Source organism: Typopeltis vanoorti, chromosome 21 (genome assembly GCF_054136105.1).
Source record: "Typopeltis vanoorti isolate ZY-2024b chromosome 21, IOZ_Tvanoo_1.0, whole genome shotgun sequence".
Classification (NCBI taxonomy): domain Eukaryota; kingdom Metazoa; phylum Arthropoda; class Arachnida; order Uropygi; family Thelyphonidae; genus Typopeltis; species Typopeltis vanoorti.
Window position 1 is genome coordinate 109,076,592 of NC_143569.1, and position 17,916 is coordinate 109,094,507.

The following is a 17,916-nucleotide window of genomic DNA, read 5'->3' on the forward strand; positions in this document are numbered from 1 at the left end:
AGAGCCAGTTTCTTTTTTCACAATCAGACTTTTCTTTCCATACAACAGTTGTGACTATTCTACCTGCTGCTTGTAATGTTTATAACGGACGTCATCCTTATGCAAATGGTATTCCTTCCACATCGTCATTTTCTTACGAATCTCTTGCTTCATAACATTACACATCCATTTGACTCCTACTCTATTTATTCTTTGAACTTTCAGGACAAAATTTGATATCGTATCATTTAACTATTGTTTCAAACCTTCCCATGCAATGTTGATATTCTTTCCATTCAGCAACCAATTCCATTCCACTGAACTCAGTATACTCCTCATTTGGTCATAATTTCCTGCTTTGTAGTTCAGTATGTAACCTTTCCTGAATGGAACATTCATAAACTTAGTCACTTTCCAAGTGAGTACTGCATGATCACCGTCACTAACTGGAGGCAGAATAGTTACGTCTTTAACTGAAACGCCTTGTGACACTATAATTAAATCTAAGACTCTTTGCCCTCGAGTTCCTTCTGTCACATACTACTTGAGGAAGTTGTCCTGCACCTGCTCAATAAATGCATTTTCATTCTTCTCATGAGATTCTACTGCTACCCAATCAATATTTGGATAATTAAAGTTTCCCATTATCATTATTCTTTTTGTGCTCATCTTTTTGTATTTGGTGATGCATTTCGTCATCACTAGCAACCAATTAACCTGGTCTGTAACACCACCCTACTATGTAATTGATCTTGCTAGATTCCACCTCACACCAGATAGCTTCAAACTTAGTGCCACATGAAATATTGTTAGTGGTAGTACTACAATCATAGGTCTCTACTCTGACTGGATTCAAGCCATCTGATATCATTGGCAGCACACTCCCTCCTCTCCTATCCTGTCTATCCTTCCTAAAAATACTGTACTCTTGACACTCTATACCAGTTAGTAGGTCTGATTCTTAAAGCCAGTTCTCTGTGATACCTACAATTTGAGATCCCAACATATGACTAGGACAACAAACTCTACTCCCTTTGTTTCTGATACTCCTAGCATTTGTGTACAGACAAAATAATCTACCTGTTTGTTCTTTTGTATTGTCTTGTCTGCAGTCTGCCTGATGCAGTTGAACAACTTGAAGATCTCTATTCTCTAATGCCTTACACATGTAGACATCTTTGCACACATTTAATGGGTGTGAACTGGATGGACACAAACCTGAAATCGTTCTCCTCATCAACATTTCCATGACAAAGCCCATTCCCATCATTAACCCAGTTATATAACAGTGTCGTGCTTGCACTCACATTCACACCATTCCTCCCTCTATAATTTTGTTTCCCTGACACTCTGTGTTAGGTCTCATACCAGTTATTGGTTTTTCTAGACTCCTGATATAAAACACATTGAGGTGTAGGCGGTTCCTCTTATACAAATCCAGTCTTCCCTCAAACTCACTCCACACATCCAAAAACTCGCATCCATTCCTTCTACACAGCCTACTCATCGAATTATTTGCCATACAAGTTGGAAAAACTTGTGAGAACCAGGATCCAGAATTGGGTTGACAACAATGGTATTATCTTTGATGGACAGCATGGATTTGCTAAAGGGAGGTCATGTTTTAGTAATCTACATATTACAAAAAAGTGATGGTTTCCTTGTACAGAGGAGGGGGATGCACAGTAATATACTTGGATTTTGCAAATGCTTTTGACAGATCACCTCATGATATGCTGACAGTCAAACTAGAGCAGATGGGGTTGGTATTAGATTACTGCACTGGATCGGATGCTGGTGGCTCTCTGAGAGGTATCAGCAAGTTGTGTATGGGGGAGGAATATCCCAGAAAAGGAAAGTCACTAGTGGTGCACCTCACTGGTCTGTCTTAGGGCCATTTTTAGGGCTGTTTAACTTATATTTAATGATATTGGCGAAGATTTGGATGGAGATTTTCAGTTGTTTGCAGATGATGCAAAGTTGGGATGAACTACGAAGAGTAGAGATGTTGTGGCCTTACAAGGACTTGAATAAATTGAGTCAGGATATATTATCGGAGCCGGAGGAAATAAGAGATGTAGGGGGTGATAGTGGATAAGGATCTGAAATTTAGGGGACACATTGCAAATATTGTGAAGACCACACAAAGACTTCTGTGAATGATGAGGAGTACACTAACTTGTAGAACTAGGGAGATTCTTGTTCCATTGTATAAGGCTTTGATTAGGCCACGCATGGACTACTGTGCTCAGATTTGGTCACCTGGTTTTCAGAAGGATGAAGACATGTTAGAAAGGGTCCAGAAACGACTGACTAAGGTGGTTTCTGAGCTCTGGAATGTTGAATATGAGGAAAGATTGAGAAGATGTAGTTTTCAGAGTCTAGTGGATTGGAGAGAGAGAGAGGGAGATATGGTAGAGACCTACAAGTTAGTAGTGAGTTGTTATAGGATCAGTCTTGGAGAGGTTCTATAGAAAACAGTGGGAGATCAGTGGAGAACCAGAGGTCATCCCTGGAAACTATATAAAGTGGGTGGGACTAGTGGAGTAAGAAGCAGGTTTTTTTGCATGTAGAGTTGTGAATGATGGAATTCCTGGCTGGCGAGTGTGGTGTCTGCAGAGAATTTGAGTGTGTTTAAGGCATGGTATGATGAGCTCTGTGTATGATAAAAGGGCCTCCTAGATGAGTCTTTGGCTCCATGGGGTCTTGGGGTAATAATAACAATAATAATAATAATTATTATTATTATTATTACAGTTATTCATCTTGTACTTCCTCCAGATTACTTTCTTTTTCCAAATTTCATGCTTAAGCTCCACATTCATCTATTTTACCTTATTTTTATGTATTTTTACCTTATTCAGCCTTTTGACCTTCAGAATGCATTCACATATTGATGCTGTTATGCATTTCTTTGTCAGTTCCCATGAAGTATTTATTTCCTTACCGCTCAACTCCTCGTTCCATGTTATAGCTTCAATCTATCTCCTAACCTAAACTTGTCATAATCACTAGACTTATAATTTCACAACACAGGTGATTACTTCATGATCCCTTTCATCAACTGGAGGAAAGTGTGAAACTCCTCTCACAATTACATCCTCTGATGAAATGATCAGATCTAGAACTCTCGATCTGCGCATGCCCTCCTTTACGTGCTGCCTGAGATAGTTATCTCTCAAGAACTCAAGGAATTCATTTTCCTTATTCCCAAATGCTGTCTCTTTATTCCAATCTGTACCACCATAATTAAAATCACACATAATTATTATCCGTAATTTGTTCGCTAATCCAAGTTGTTTAAACATTTCTTCATCACCACCTCCACATTCCCAGGTCTCTAACAACTTCCATCAAAATGTCTTTCTCTTAACCTCCACGTTACACCACACTGCCTCATAACCATTTTCATTATTTCCTCCTTTCATGTCTACCTTATGTGGAATTAATTCCCGTGCTGTCAGCAGCATCTCTCTACTCTTTCCTTCTTGCTCTTTCTATCCTTGTGAAAAATACTGTATCCTTTCATTTCTATTCCTGTTATGATATCATCTTCATTCAACCATGTTTCACTTATTAGAATGAGTTTGGGGTGAATAAACTCAATCACTGAAACCGTTTCAACCCCCTTATTTCTGATACTTCTGGCATTTGTAAACAAACAAACAAAGCAATTCAGTCTTATCCCAGCCGTGTGTGATTTCCCCCACCAAACCTGCCCATTCACCTTTATCACCACTTATATATCTGCTCAGTCTCAACTTCCCCACCCACCCACCTCGCAATATACTCCATCTTCATATGCACATTCACTGCCACTTTCAACATCTACTCTCCCTATACCATGAAATCCTCCCATAATAATTACCTCTCCTTCACTCATCAAGGCTATTTGCCTATGGATACTATCTCCATAATCTTTTCCATCCCTTGCTCTATATCAGCATCCAACTGTATTTCCTGCTTGTGGAGCTTTTTTTTTTTTTTTCACCCAGAGTGTTGTTTTGCTATATGAATAAACATTTCTCTAAGGTGCAATTATTTGAATAATTTTAGAAAAATTAGTTTAACTGCACTTTGAAAATATATGATTTTTGCAAGTTAATTAGATAATTCATTTATTTTACTTAAGGTCAGATTGCATACTCTTATTATACAAGTATGGTTTTGCCTATGTCTACTTTGGCTCTGGCTGTTGGACATTGGAAGCATAAAGAAGTGAGTTTAGTCAGAAATAAAAGGTAGGCAATCCTGTAAAAGCTTTTAATTAATTATTTGTATAATGTATTATGTAATATTTGCTAAGATGGGCTGGAGTATTTAGATTATACCAAACATGTTTTCAGCTGGAGGCATTTTTATGTCAGTTATACCCACGAAAAGTTGCAAACCAAAAGTATTTTAGTATTAGTACTAAGGATCAGATATAGTAATAAACAAATCAATCTAAACACTCACATTTTAAAGAAAAATTTTAATTTTGCTAGAAAATAAATTCAAAAAGTAAACTCCAACTTTACCTAATAATTTATGTGTGTTCCTCTGTCCCTAATGAGTTTATTAATTTGCTTAAGCATGGACTCTACCAACGTAGAACAAATTTTTCTTATTTCTGCATCTGAAAAATCTGCATCTGCAGAAGAGTGGCTTACTTGCAGAGTGAGAGATGGATGAGCTGAAAGAACAGGTAGAATGTCTAGAGAATGAGATGAGAAATGTTAAAGGTGAGATTAGGCGAATGGAAGAGACGAATGCAAGGCGAATCAGAGTAGGATTGAGAGAGAGTTATGGGAATGATAGAAGAGGAGAGAATAGGAACAATAGAAGAGAGGGTATGAGAGAGAGTTATGGCAATGAGAGAAGAGGAGAGAATAGGAAGAATAGAAGAGCAGGAATGATAGAAGAGGAGAGAATAGGAACAAGAGAAGAGAGAGAATGGGAGAGAGAGTTATGTGAATGATAGAAGAGGAGAGAATAGGATAAGTGGAAGAGATGGAATGAGAGAGAGTTATGGGAATAAGAGAGGGAATGAGAGAGAGAGAGAGAGTTATGGTAATAATAAAAGAGGAGAGAAGGGAAACAGTAGGAGAGAGGGAATCAGAAGAATGCGAGGGAGCACTGGAACCAGGATAGAGTGATGTCAGGAAGGCAGGTAAGTAGGGGAACACAGAGAGAAAGTGTTAGAGGAGAGAGAGAGTGAAGGATGCAAGTGAGCAATCGAGGAACAGGGTGGTAAGAGGTGTAATGTATGGGGACTCAATGATCCGTGGTGTGCAAGATAGGATGCGTGAGGAGTGTTTGCCTGGAGGAACGATAGAAAGTGTGGCTATGGCAATTAAGAGGGTTGAAAGGGTGGATGAGATGATTGTGATGGTAGGAACGAATGACTTGAGTGGTAATGTAAGTCAGGCAGCGAGAGATGTAAGCCTGTGCGGAAGAAGACAGAGAGAGGAAAAATAGTGTATGTGTTGCCTAGGTATGATAATGATGAGCTGAGCAGAAGAGCGGTGATATTGAATGGCATAATAGCAACAATGTGTGACAAGAGAGGACTGGTATATGTGGATGCTTGGAGTGCGTTTGAGGAAAGAGAGGAATTGTATGCGAGAGACCATTTACATTTGAATGAGGAAGGACGTAGGCATCTGGAGAGATTGCTGTTCTGAACGAGTCAGTGTGTCCCAGGGAGGATGATAGCAGGGGTGGCCTCTTGTGGGAATGGATACTTGGGAGAAGGGAGACGATGTCAGGTAACACTGAGCCTAGTGGAGTCTAAAAGGGATAATGCTGGGTATAGAAACAGTGGCATTTATATGCTTTATACTAATGCCAGGAGTATCCAGAATAAGGGAGAGGAATTGGTGGCGCAGATAGCATCAGCCTGGCCAAAAATTATTGGGATCACTGAGACGTGGTTGACAGAAGGGGATATAATAACAGGAATAGAAGTCGCTGGGTATAGCATTTTTCGTCAGGATAGGAGGGGAAAGCATGATGGTGGGTTACTGCTTATGAAAAGTGATGACCTATGTCCTCTAAGAGTGGAGGCTTTGGAAGGAAGTGAGACAAATGATTTTGAGAGCATATGGTGTGAGGTAGAGGTAGGCAAGAGAGGATATTTAGTGGGGTGTTGCTACAGACCCAGGAGCAAAGAGGGTGGGGACCAGGAGATGTTGAGACATTTGAGTGTGGCAAGTGCAAGAAGAATGATTGTTATGGGAGATTTTAACTACAGCAGTATAAATTGGAGAGAGGAAGATGCATGTAGCAATAGTGGAATGGAATTTCTAGAATTCTTGAGGGACAAATGTCTTAGGCAACATGTAACAGAGGGAACAAGAGGTTCAAGAGTTTTAGATTTGGTTATAGCATCAGAAGAGCTGATAATAACTGAGATGACATCTCTCCCACCAGTTAGAGAGAGTGACCATATGGTTTTGACTTGGAAAATGAATAGACATGCAGGAGTATCAAAGAGACGGGAACTTATGTGGAATTATAAGGCAGGTGATTATAATAGTCTTAGACGTCAACTTCTGGAAGTTTCATGGAGGGAGGAATTGGATGGCGGGGATATCATTAGTGCGTGGGAAATTGTGAAAGAATATTTGTTAGCAGCAGTGGTAAGTTGTATACCACGAGTGAAGAAGAGGACACAATTTGGAGTAAAGTGGATGACAAACAATATTAAACAGGAATTGCATGTGAAAAAGAGGCTATGGAAAAATATAAAGAGACAGGTGAAGAGAGGATGCGTTAAGAATATAAGACACAGGCCAGAAGAGTGACTAGTGTGGTAAGGAAAGCGAAACTGGAATATGAGAGGAGATTGGGCCTAAGTTCCAAAGAAAATCCTAGGGAATTTTTTAGCTATGTGGCCAGTAGGAGGAGAAATGACTGTGGAATAATGATATTGTGGGGTAAGAATGGGAATAGAGTGACTGATGCAGAGGACATAGTGGAATTGTTCAATGAACACTTTATTGGAGTATTTCATCCAGGAGGAGTCAGTTTTAATGCTAGAGGGATAAGGCAGGTTCAAGCTTTAGAGGTACAGGAGGAGAGTGTGTTTCAGATACTGAGAACTCTGGATGTCAATAAAGCTGTGAGACTGGATGGTATTTCACCACGAGTTTTGAGAGAATGTGCTAGGGAACTGACAGTGCCTTTAACCTGGCTTTTCATTGAAAGTCTGGCTTCGGCAAAGGTGCCCATTGAATGGAAGGAAGGTAAGATAGTGCCATTGCATAAGGGTGGTAACAGACTGGAAGTGTCTAATTATAGACCAGTCTGTGTGTCATCAGTAGTTATTAAGATCTTGGAGAAAGTAGTGAGGGACCGTATACAGCCCTGGGCAGATGAGGGTAATGTTTTCTGTGAGAGTCAACATGGATTTGTGAAAGGGTGCTCTTGTTTTAGCAATATGCTAGCCTTTTATAATAAAGTTACAAGAACATTTGATGAGGGAAAGGTATATACTGCAATTTTCTTAGACTTAGCAAAGGCATTTGACAGGGTGCCACATGATAAGCTGATATTTAAGTTGCAACACATGGGTCTGGATGTCAGATTGGTCAACTGGATTCAGGATTGGCTGTCTGATAGGTATCAGAGAGTTGTGTATGGTGGAGCAGTTTCAAGGAGACAGAAGGTTACAAGTGGTGTCCCACAGGGCTCAGTACTAGGACCTATATTGTTTAACCTTTATATCAATGAAATTGCCAGTGGATTGCAAGGGGATATTCAGTTGTTTGTGGATGATGCAAAGCTGGGAAGGATTATTAGTAATAGTGCAGATGTGGTAGCCCTGCAAGAGGATTTGAATAAGCTAATAGATGGGCAGATGAATGGGGCTATCAGTTTAATGCAGCAAAATGTAAGGTCTCGAGGTTTGGGAAACATCGATGGGATGCTGCATACTCTATGGCATGAGTTATACTGGAGGAAGTTGGGGAGACAAGAGATCTGGGGTTGATGATTGATAGAAACCTGAAGTTTAGGGGACATATTGCAAAGGTGGCGAAGGTAACACAGAGGTTTGCTGCAATTATGAGAAGGACGCTGACCTGCAGAGATAAGAGGGTTATCATTCCATTGTATAAGACACTGATCAGACCACACTTAAACTGTTGTTTTCAGATTTGGTCCTCACGATTTGAAGGGGATAAATTAACTGTGGAAAAGATACAAAGACGGATGACAAAGATGGTCTCAGGACTGTACAAGGATAGTTATGAGAATCGGCTGAGGAAATGTGGACTGCAGAGTTTGGTAGACAGAAGAAGGAGAGCTGATATGATTGAAACTTTTAAACTGTTGAGAGGTGGTTACAGGGTTGACACTGGGGGAGTTCTTTCACTTGGTTGAACAGCGGGAAGGAGTGATGACAATAGGCCATTCCTGGAAGTTACGAAAGGAAACTGTGAGCAAGAGGGTGAGGAGTGGTTTCTTTGCATGGAGGGTGGTTGAGCCGTGGAATGCATTGCCTGATAGAGTGGTGAGGGCGAGAACGGTCAATGAGTTTAAGGAGTGGTATGATAGACTTTGTGTTTCTTTGTGGGAACCTCCCCTCGATGAGTCTTAACAGACTTTATGTTCTTAGGAAGGACCTCCCACGATGAGTCTTTTGACTCCATGGAGGCCTGAATAATAATAATAATAATAATAATAATAATAAAACTCAACTATGTTCTCTTCCCTGCAGTGTTATGAATACCTAAACCAAAACGGCCTGTTATTCCTTGTTCCTCAGTCTCTCCCACTTTTGCATTCGAATCTCTGATGAGTAGCCATAAATCGTGCTTTGATGTTGCATGGATTACTTCTTGTAACTTGCCTTAAAATTCTTCAATGTCTTCTTCTGGTGCACTGTAGTAGGTGCATAAACCTGAATGATGGTCATATTCATTGGATGTCCACTCACTCTGAGAGAAATGATTCTGTCGCTCACTGGATTATAACCTAATATATACCTAGCCATCTTTTTCCTGAGTAAGAAAGATACTCCATTTTTACGACTTGTCTCATGTCCTGAGTAATACAACATATAGTCTCCTGACTGAAAATGGCCCATTCCTGTCCATCTAAGTTCACTTATTCCCAATATATCCAGCGTCTCGCACTCCATTTTCATCTTTATTATTTCCAGCTTACCTTGGTTCATACTTCTAACATTCCAGGTTCCAATGTTGTGTGTTATTGTGAAACAGGGAGCCCAATTTTCCAACCAGCAACATCCGCTACCAAGCTTCCTTCCGAGTTTGACCTGGACACATCATAACAACTGGTTCTACTTGTGGGAAGCTCTCTGTTCTTTCCAAGTTGCATGTTGGATGCCTTTATGCCTGGGGATCTTACCATCCAGCACCATATCGTACTTTCTCATTTTTGGCATGTTCATAGAATGTTCTTGGCAAGGTACATAGATGGTTTGCCATTGCCTTCTTCTGGAATATGTCAAAATTTTACAGGATGATTTGAATAGTTTGGAAGACTGGGCTAGGAAAAATGGATGTCAATTTAATGTGGCAAAGTGTAAGGTTATGCATTTTGGGGTAAAAAGAATAGCAGTAGTATATCACATTGGTGGAACCGTACTCCTGGAGAATGATGAGGCCAGGGATTTGGTAGTGTTGGTGGATAGGGAATTGAAGTTTAGGGGACCCATTGCAAAAGTGACTAAATCAGCTCATCAAATCACTTAGCTTCTGAAAAATACTTTAACAAGCAGAGACAAGCAAGTTATTGTTCCTCTATCGAGCCTTGATAAGACCCTATCTGGACTTCTGTGCCCAGTTATGGGTTCCAGGGTTTCTTCATGATGGGGAGGAAGTGGAGTGGATCCAGAGACGAGTGACCAAGATGATAGCAGATCTGAGGAATGAACCTTACGAGAATAGGTTGAAGATTTGTGGGTTGCAAAAATTGGTCGATAGGCAGAAAGGGGTGATATGATTGAGACATTCAAATTACTGAAGGGTTTCTATAAGATTAATCCAGAAGATATTTTTGAAAATAGGACTGGTGGTGGTGGGAGGACTAGGGGCCATGCTTGGATGCTGGGCAAGAATGTGGTTAACAAGGGTGTTAGAGCTAGGTTTTTTACTTGGAGAGTTGTGAACGAGTGGAATAAGCTGCCAGAGTCTGTTGTGGGTGCTACGACCGCAATGAGTTCAAGGCAAGGTATGATAGATACTGTGTGAATATCGAATAGTTGTTCTTGACATGATGTTAGGACCTCCCTCGATGAGTCTGTCGACTCCTTGGAGTTGCCCGGAATAATAATAATAATAATAATAATATTTTTCAACTTTCCAGTATAGATCGCACTATTCTGTGAAAACAGGGGCACTTCTTAAAGGATGTAACTCTTCGTAAAGAAGAGGCTAAGTCTCTGTATTAGAGATGTATTGGGCATGTCTTTACCCTGGAATAATTCCCAGTAAAAAATTAACCCTTACCCCTAATGTTCATGATGCTATAACCATTGCTAAGCATTAAAGAGAGGTAAATTTCATCAGAGTGACGAATAAATTATAGGTCCAAGTCTCGCCTTCTACACAGATGTCGCTATAAATTCGAACACCTATTCAAAGAGAGATCTGAGGCCTTACTTTAACTTGAATCGAAATGACGGTGTATCCTTGTCAAAAATATGGGAAGGTTTAATCCAGATAACACACAAAAAAAAAAAAATTTTTTTTTAAATTGTGACCTTTAATTCTTACATTAGTCTAATGTTTTCTTGAATGTTATCTCGAATTTATAAATTAAGATTGTTATATGGAACTGTGAATAATACCTATAATTAATTTGTCACTCTGATGAAATTTACCTCTCTTTAATGCTTAGCAATGTAACATCACGCGACTCATTCTATTTTTGAATGATCAGTTGTTTGTATTCCACCTTGTAAAAACTGTTCCTATCAAGCTACTGAGGATAGTCTGTTAGTTTCTGACTGAAATATTTGGTTTTCTCTGCTTTCTACTTTCTGCTTATTCACCATCAGCCCTTTGTCTGCCATACCCTCTACACTCCAGCTTCTCTTGATGTTTCCTTCATATGGATGAAATACACTGATAACTGATATACACTGATATATATACACTGATATATCTTCTGCATTGGTTACTAATCTGAATTTCTCGAGTTCTTGAGCGATAACTATCTCAAACAGCACGTAAAGGAGGGCATGCGAATATCGACAGTTCTAGATGTGATCATTTCATCAGAGGATGTAATTGTGAGACGGGTTTCACTCTTTCATCCAGTAGGTGAAAGTGATCATGAAGTGATCATATGTGTTGTGGCTAGTCATATGCAGGTTTTTGTGAGAAAAGGATATATGGGAAATTATAAGGCTAGTGATTATGACATGCTTAGGAGACAGCTTGGAGCTAGGACATGGAATGAGGAGTTGATCAGTAAGGAAATATATGCTGCATTCACAATGTGTGTGAATCCTCTGATGAAATTATCAGATTTAGAACTCTCGATCCTCGCCTACCCTCCTTTACGTGCTGCCTGAGATAGTTATCTCTCAAGAACTCGAGAAATTCATTTTCCTTATTCCCAAATGCTGTCTCTTCATTCCAGTCTGTACCACCATAATTAAAATCACACATAATAATTACCCTTCCTAAAGATTTTTTCTTTACTACCCTCCACATTCCTGGGCCAACAGCAACATCAAACGAAATACATTTTCCTGTCATTGCACTGACTGAGTTTATGTGCCTGAAAAAATGACTCATATAATAAGGGAAACATGGTTGGATGAGTATGACATCTTGATTGAAATAGAAGTGGAGGAATATGATGTTGTTTTTCATGAGATAGGAAAGATAAGAATGGAGGAAGGGGGACTGCTAATGATGATAGTAGGCAACGTTTCCTCTAAGCTGTGCGCATGTGCGTGCGCACGCGTTTTACAACTAGCGCACAAAGCAAAAAATATACGCACACTAGATTTTCAAGATGAAATTAAAATTTATTAATTAAAGAAGTTCCGCCTAAACATTATCCTATAAATTCTTTAAAAAATATGATAACTCGGTAACGCTCAAGCTTATAACCTTGCATTTTTTGTTACATTCTCGAAGTTGCATAAAACTTATAAATTATTAACAGTAATCCTATTTGAGGCTAGCGATTTGATGCCAAAATGAAAGGGGGGATGGCTTAAATGTGTAATTTTTAAGTAGCATATAGAATGGTGCACGGTTTGTTTACATTTCCTGCCTCATGGAAAATTCCCAAACGTGATTGGCTGATCATATTAGTTCAAGATCATGGCAAATTAAAACAATGGTTTCATAATTTTAATAAAAATAATTAAATTCGTTTAAAAAATTAAATTGAAGTACAATTAAAAATATTGTAGCATTTCAAAATTCTCTGATTTTTAAAAGGAATTTTAAAATAGTAGACTAAATAATAACATTTTTGTATACACATTGAGATACAACCAAGTTAATTAAATCTAGCCTCTAGGCATATCTTTTAGCTCTTGTGTTGCCCCCTGCAGTGTTCAGTGCTGGTTCAGCTTTTGCCTTGCCAAGTTATTCAGTGAATAGTGTACATTTGTAAATTTATAAAAACAATAAAAAACATTCTTCAAATAACAAAATTGCAAAAAACTGATGCACCATGTCAAATTCAAAGGAAGCAAAAGGTGTGAAGCGAAAACGAACTGCTAGCTGCTTTAAAAGTGAATAGCTGGATGAAATAGTGGACACTGCTATGCCAAAAGCTCATGAGTTGATAAGCATTCAGCTGCGTGAAATATTTATGTATGATACTACAATTGGCATTGTTTGTATTTATTGTCGTGATGCAAATGTTGCTGGAGATTTTGCTAATTGGAAGAAGTTTGATGTCACTCTGAAGTTGGACTTTTTGAAATGCCATTTGACAAGTAAAATACATCTGGATGGTGTACATAAATTTAGGCAACAAAATTGTTCATTGCCAGCTACAGGAGTACCGCATATGCTACGTGAAAGTTCAGATGACTGAGAGAGAAAACGATCAAACACAGAGCAGATTAAAGGTCTTATTGACAGTGTCTTATTAGTTGTTAAGATGAATAACTCTTTACTTTAAGTTCAACATATTAATGAATATATGGAAAAGTATGTTCAACTCCCAGACAGCTGTTGAAGCAAAAATTATGCGTTTGAATTTCTGGAAACAATCAATTTAATTGTTAAAAATGACATGTTTGAGCAAATTGCATCTGCAAATTTCCACACCTTAACCATTGATGAAAGCAGTGATATAACTGTTAACAAATGTCTCATTCTCTATTTTAAGTTTAGACCTGAAGATTGTTATGAATATAAAACATATTTTGGCGGAATAATTCAGTTGCAGGCATGTGATGCCTCCTCCATTGTGTTAGCTATTAAACAGTTTTATCAAGAAGAGAAACTTGATCTCCAAAAAATGGTGATGTTTACCTCTGATGGAGCTGCAGTGATGCTGGGCAAGGTTAATGGTGTCACTGCAAAACTTAAATTAGAAGTTCCACATCTTGTCTAGCAACCCTGTGTAGCTCACCATGAGGATCTGTGATACGTGGAAGAAAATTAAACTAATCAGAGATATTGATACATTAATGAGAACAGTGTACACACTCTTTTCTCGTTCCAGAGTGAAAAGACATGAATTTAAAGAAATTGTCGAAGCGTCTGAAAATGAAGCTATTGCCTTCAGACCATTCAATGAATGCAGTGGCTATCCACACATTTTACATTACAGGCAATAATAAGAAACTATGACAGACTGATCACATATTTTGAAAAAGACAAATCAAATGATCCCGTGGTTAATAATTGTCACAATAAATTAACTAACGTGACATTCAAAGTAGCTGTTAATGTTTTAAGTGATGTTTTTGAAGAAATGGCTTCCCTGTGCAAAATCTTACAAAGGAGTAACCTTACATCACTAGACAGTCATCATTTTGCCAGAGGGAAGATTAACAAAATCAGGAATCAGTATTTAGAAGGTGATGCTTGCTGGAGTGACAGAGTAAATGCTTTACTTAAACAAGAAGAGACTGAACCAGTAGATACTAGGCCCCTGTTAAATTTTATAAATTGTTTCTGTGCACATTTAGAGGACAGATTCCCTGAGAATGAGATATAAGAATGTTCAGTGTTTGATATCTCTTCTATTTCACATTGTGATTTCTCATTTGGTAATGAACATATTAATACCCTTTGTCTTAAATATCATGCTTTTCTGAATGATACTACAGAAATAATTAGTCAGTTTAATGATTTCAAATTTTCTGCACAAGAAAAAATTAAATGCAAAATGATATAAAATTTTACACAAATGGTTGTATTTGCTCTTCAAAATGAGCGGTTTTGTGATTTGGCAAAGTTGATGGATATTGTCGGAACCTTCCTTGAATCTAGTGCAGGAAGTGAGCGAGGTTTTAGTCTAATGAATCAAATAAGAAACCAACTTAGAAACTGTTTAGGAGAATGTCATTTGGATATGCTAATAAGAATGAAAAGTTACCAATTATATGGAAATTCAATTAATTTAGATAGTGGGTATAAAGAGCAGGTGAATGCCAAAGACAGAAGAGAGAAAAAATAAAGAGATAGAAGCTAGAACTAAACAAGATGAGAATTAGTAACGGACTTATTATGAATGCTTAACAAGGTGAGAATTGTTGAAAATGATATGTTTGAGCAAATTGCATCTGCAAATTTCCACACCTTAACCATTGATGAGAGCCAAGCGCCTGTGGACGTACCTAAGAAGAGCTCATGATTCAGATAAATTATTCTAGGAATAATTAATTATATATGAGGAATTGTTTGTTTAAGAGCGGCTGTAAACGTTGTGTGCTACTGGTATATTATTAGTATGGGGAGATTTTTCTTGCCTAAACTTATTACGAAATCGTTATTATTAGACCTAGTAACCTGCAGGGAAAAAAAAAATAATGGCAGCGACATTGTCATTCCATGATTTTAATTTAGATTTCAGTCGTTTCGTTAAGTGTGAGGTCTGTTATATGTATTCCTTCGATTACATAAATGATTTGTGAATATTTAGCGTGGATGGAAGAAGGGTATGTGCGAAGTGTGACCTGAATGAGGAACTGATGAATGCAAATATGAAATTGATGACAGAAAGTATTAGTAACAATTGTGTCGCAAGTGCACGTTTGAAAGAGAAGGATGGTGAGCAGGAGAGGCGAAAAAATGTTAAAAAATCAGGAAAAAAGAAAAAGAGCGAATTGAAAACTGTAATGGATGTTAAAAGGGACGAAAGTGAGGCGAGAGTGGCGGAAAGAAACGAAATTGAGAGAAAGAATGAAAGTAGAAATGGCGTGACACAGAAATCGCAAGTGAAAAAAATCGAAAGAATAAATGATAGTGAAAAAAGAATGAATGATGGCAAAAGTTGGATGCATGTTGGACTGAAAGTACAGAAACAAAGAAAGATAAATGAGAGTGAAAGTGAGAAGAATGATAGTGAAAGTTAGATGTATGTTGGAACGAAAGTACGGAAACAAAGAAGGATGAATGGAGGGAGAATGAGATGAGGGGGTCGAGAGTTAGAAAGTTAGAAAGATTTAATGGTAGAGAGAATGTGTTGCGAGATTCGGAAAGTAAATTGGATTGGATGAGGCAAGAAATGAAATGGATGCAGAATGAAATTAAGAGAATTCAGGTCAAAACTATTAAAATAAATCATGATGGCATGAAAGAGTTAACATTGTATGGTGACTTCATTATTAAAGGTGTGCTAGAGGATAAAATGCACAAGATATGTTTTCAAGGTGGTAAAATGAGTAGAGTGTTTGAGGCATTGGATATGAGGCAGGAGCGAGAAAAAGAGTTAATTGTATTAATTGGTACAAAGAGCATGTCAGAATGAATGTCAGGAGGCTGCTTGGAAAGATAAAAGAGAATAGTGAGACAGGAAGGGTAGTCAGTGTGTTGCCTAGGTATGATTGTGGTGAAATGAGGTGGAGAGCAAGGATTATGAATGATATTCTGGCTGAAATGTGTGAGGAGATGGGAGTACAGTTTGTTAATGTGTGGAATGAGTTTGAGGGACGAAGTGAGCTGTATGGGAGTGATGGACTGCATTTGAGTGGTTATGGTGTGAGTTGCTTGGAGAGACTGCTGCTGAAAGGTAGAGAAGTGAATAGAGAGAATGAATCAGATTGAGAGGGAAGTGATGTGACAGGAGAGATTGAAGAAGTGGAAATGAATGGGGAAGTGAGTGGTATGAGTATAGAAAATGAGAGAATGGGTGTGCAAGAGGAGCAGGGAAATGGGTAGGCTCAGGGTGGACAGGGGTACACAGCGTGAGAAAGGTGGATGCTCCAAGTGGAGGTGAGAGCATGTGTAGGCAAGAAAGAAATGGGATGACCAGGGATCAAGAGGAAACAGTTGAAATTGTAAAGGGTTCTAAAATGAAGAAGCAGAAAGGGAAATTGCCCCAGTCCAGCATGGAGAGATCACATCGAGTGAGTGTATCAGTGGAACTAGCTGTAGATCCAGAAATGAACTGTTGTGTTTGTATACCAATGATAGAAGTATAAGAAACAAGGCGGATGAAATGGTTGCCCTAATTGCATCTGTTCACCCAAAGATTGTCGGAATAAATGAGACATGGTTAGATGAGGACGACATTCTGACAGGAATAGAGATGGAAGGGTATGATATGTTTCGTGAGGATAGAAGGGGTAAAAAGAGTGGAAGAGTGCTATTGATGATAGAGAAAGAGTTATGTCCATACAAGGTAGAGATGCAAGAGGGAAATAGTGCCAGTGGTTTTGAGACAGTATGGTGTGAGATAGAGGTGAATAGAATCAAACACTTGGTGGGATGTTGTTATAGACCAGGTAATGTGGATGGTGGTGATAGTGAAATGTAGTCAAATAAGCCAAGCAAATAACAAAAGGGTGATCATTATAGGTGATTTTAATTATGGCAATATTGACTGGAATGAAGAGATAGCAACTGGAAGTAAAGAAAATGAGTTTCTTGAGTTTTTGAGGGATAACTACCTCAGACAGTATGTAACAGAGGGCACACGAGGATTGAGGGTCTTGGATTTGGTCATCTCATCGGAAGATGTAATTATAAATGAGGTGTCAAATCATCCACCAATTGGTGAAAGTGACCATGAGGTGATTACCTGGGTGGTTGCCAGCAGTGCAAGGACCCCTGTGAAAAAAGGGTGATTGTGAAAAGCTCAGGAGACAGCTTGTATGTGTAGCATGGAATGAGGAGTTAGCTGGAAAAGAGATCAACGCAGCTTGTGGAATTTTCAAAAACTATTTAGTAGATGTAATGTCTAAATGTATTCCAAGGGTGAGAAGGTTAAATAAAGTGGTTGTGAGATGGATGAATAAAGAAATTAAGCATGCCATACAGAGAAAAAGGGCATTGTGGAGGCAGCATAAGAGAAGTGGAAGTAACCAATTTCATTAGATCTACAAAGACCAGGCAAGGAGGGTGACTTGGTTGGTGAGAGTAGCTAAAGAGAGGTATGAACAGCAGTTAGCTAATGAAGCTAAAAAGAATCCTAAGGAGTTCTTTCGATATGTAGCCAGCAAAAGAAAGAATGATTATGGAAGGATGACATTGATTGGAGGAAATGCTATAAAGACAGCTTTTGCAGAATGTGTGGTGGAGATACTTAATGAGCAGTTCATAAAGATCTTTCAATCTTGTGAATGTGACTTCATGGAGAGATTGAGAGCAGTTGATGATGGGGAGGAGAGACTGACTGTAAGTGAGCAAGAGGTGTTTGGGGAGTTGAGTAAACTAGATGTAAATAAGGCTGTGGGACTTGATAATATATCACCACGTATTCTGAAGGAATGTGCCAGAAAGTTGACACCTGTCTTGACACATTTTTTTAGTACGAGTCTTGCACTTGGTCAAGTTC

General features: G+C 38.6%; 1 protein-coding gene across 8 annotated transcripts in view; it reads left to right on the plus strand.

Annotated features, from left to right (window-relative positions):
- Window positions 1-17,916, plus strand: part of LOC150095182 (aminopeptidase O-like) — a 727,093-nt gene that overhangs the window by 219,157 nt on the left and 490,020 nt on the right. For all 8 annotated transcript variants that reach the window (XR_016550145.1, XM_090411274.1, XM_090411273.1 and 5 more), the window contains one exon: window positions 4,112-4,220. Coding sequence is in view for 7 of the 8 variants with exons in the window: in XM_090411274.1 (XP_090267400.1) it covers window positions 4,112-4,220 (109 nt within the window). In the remaining variant the exon portion in view is untranslated. The remainder of the gene's footprint in view (window positions 1-4,111; window positions 4,221-17,916) is intronic.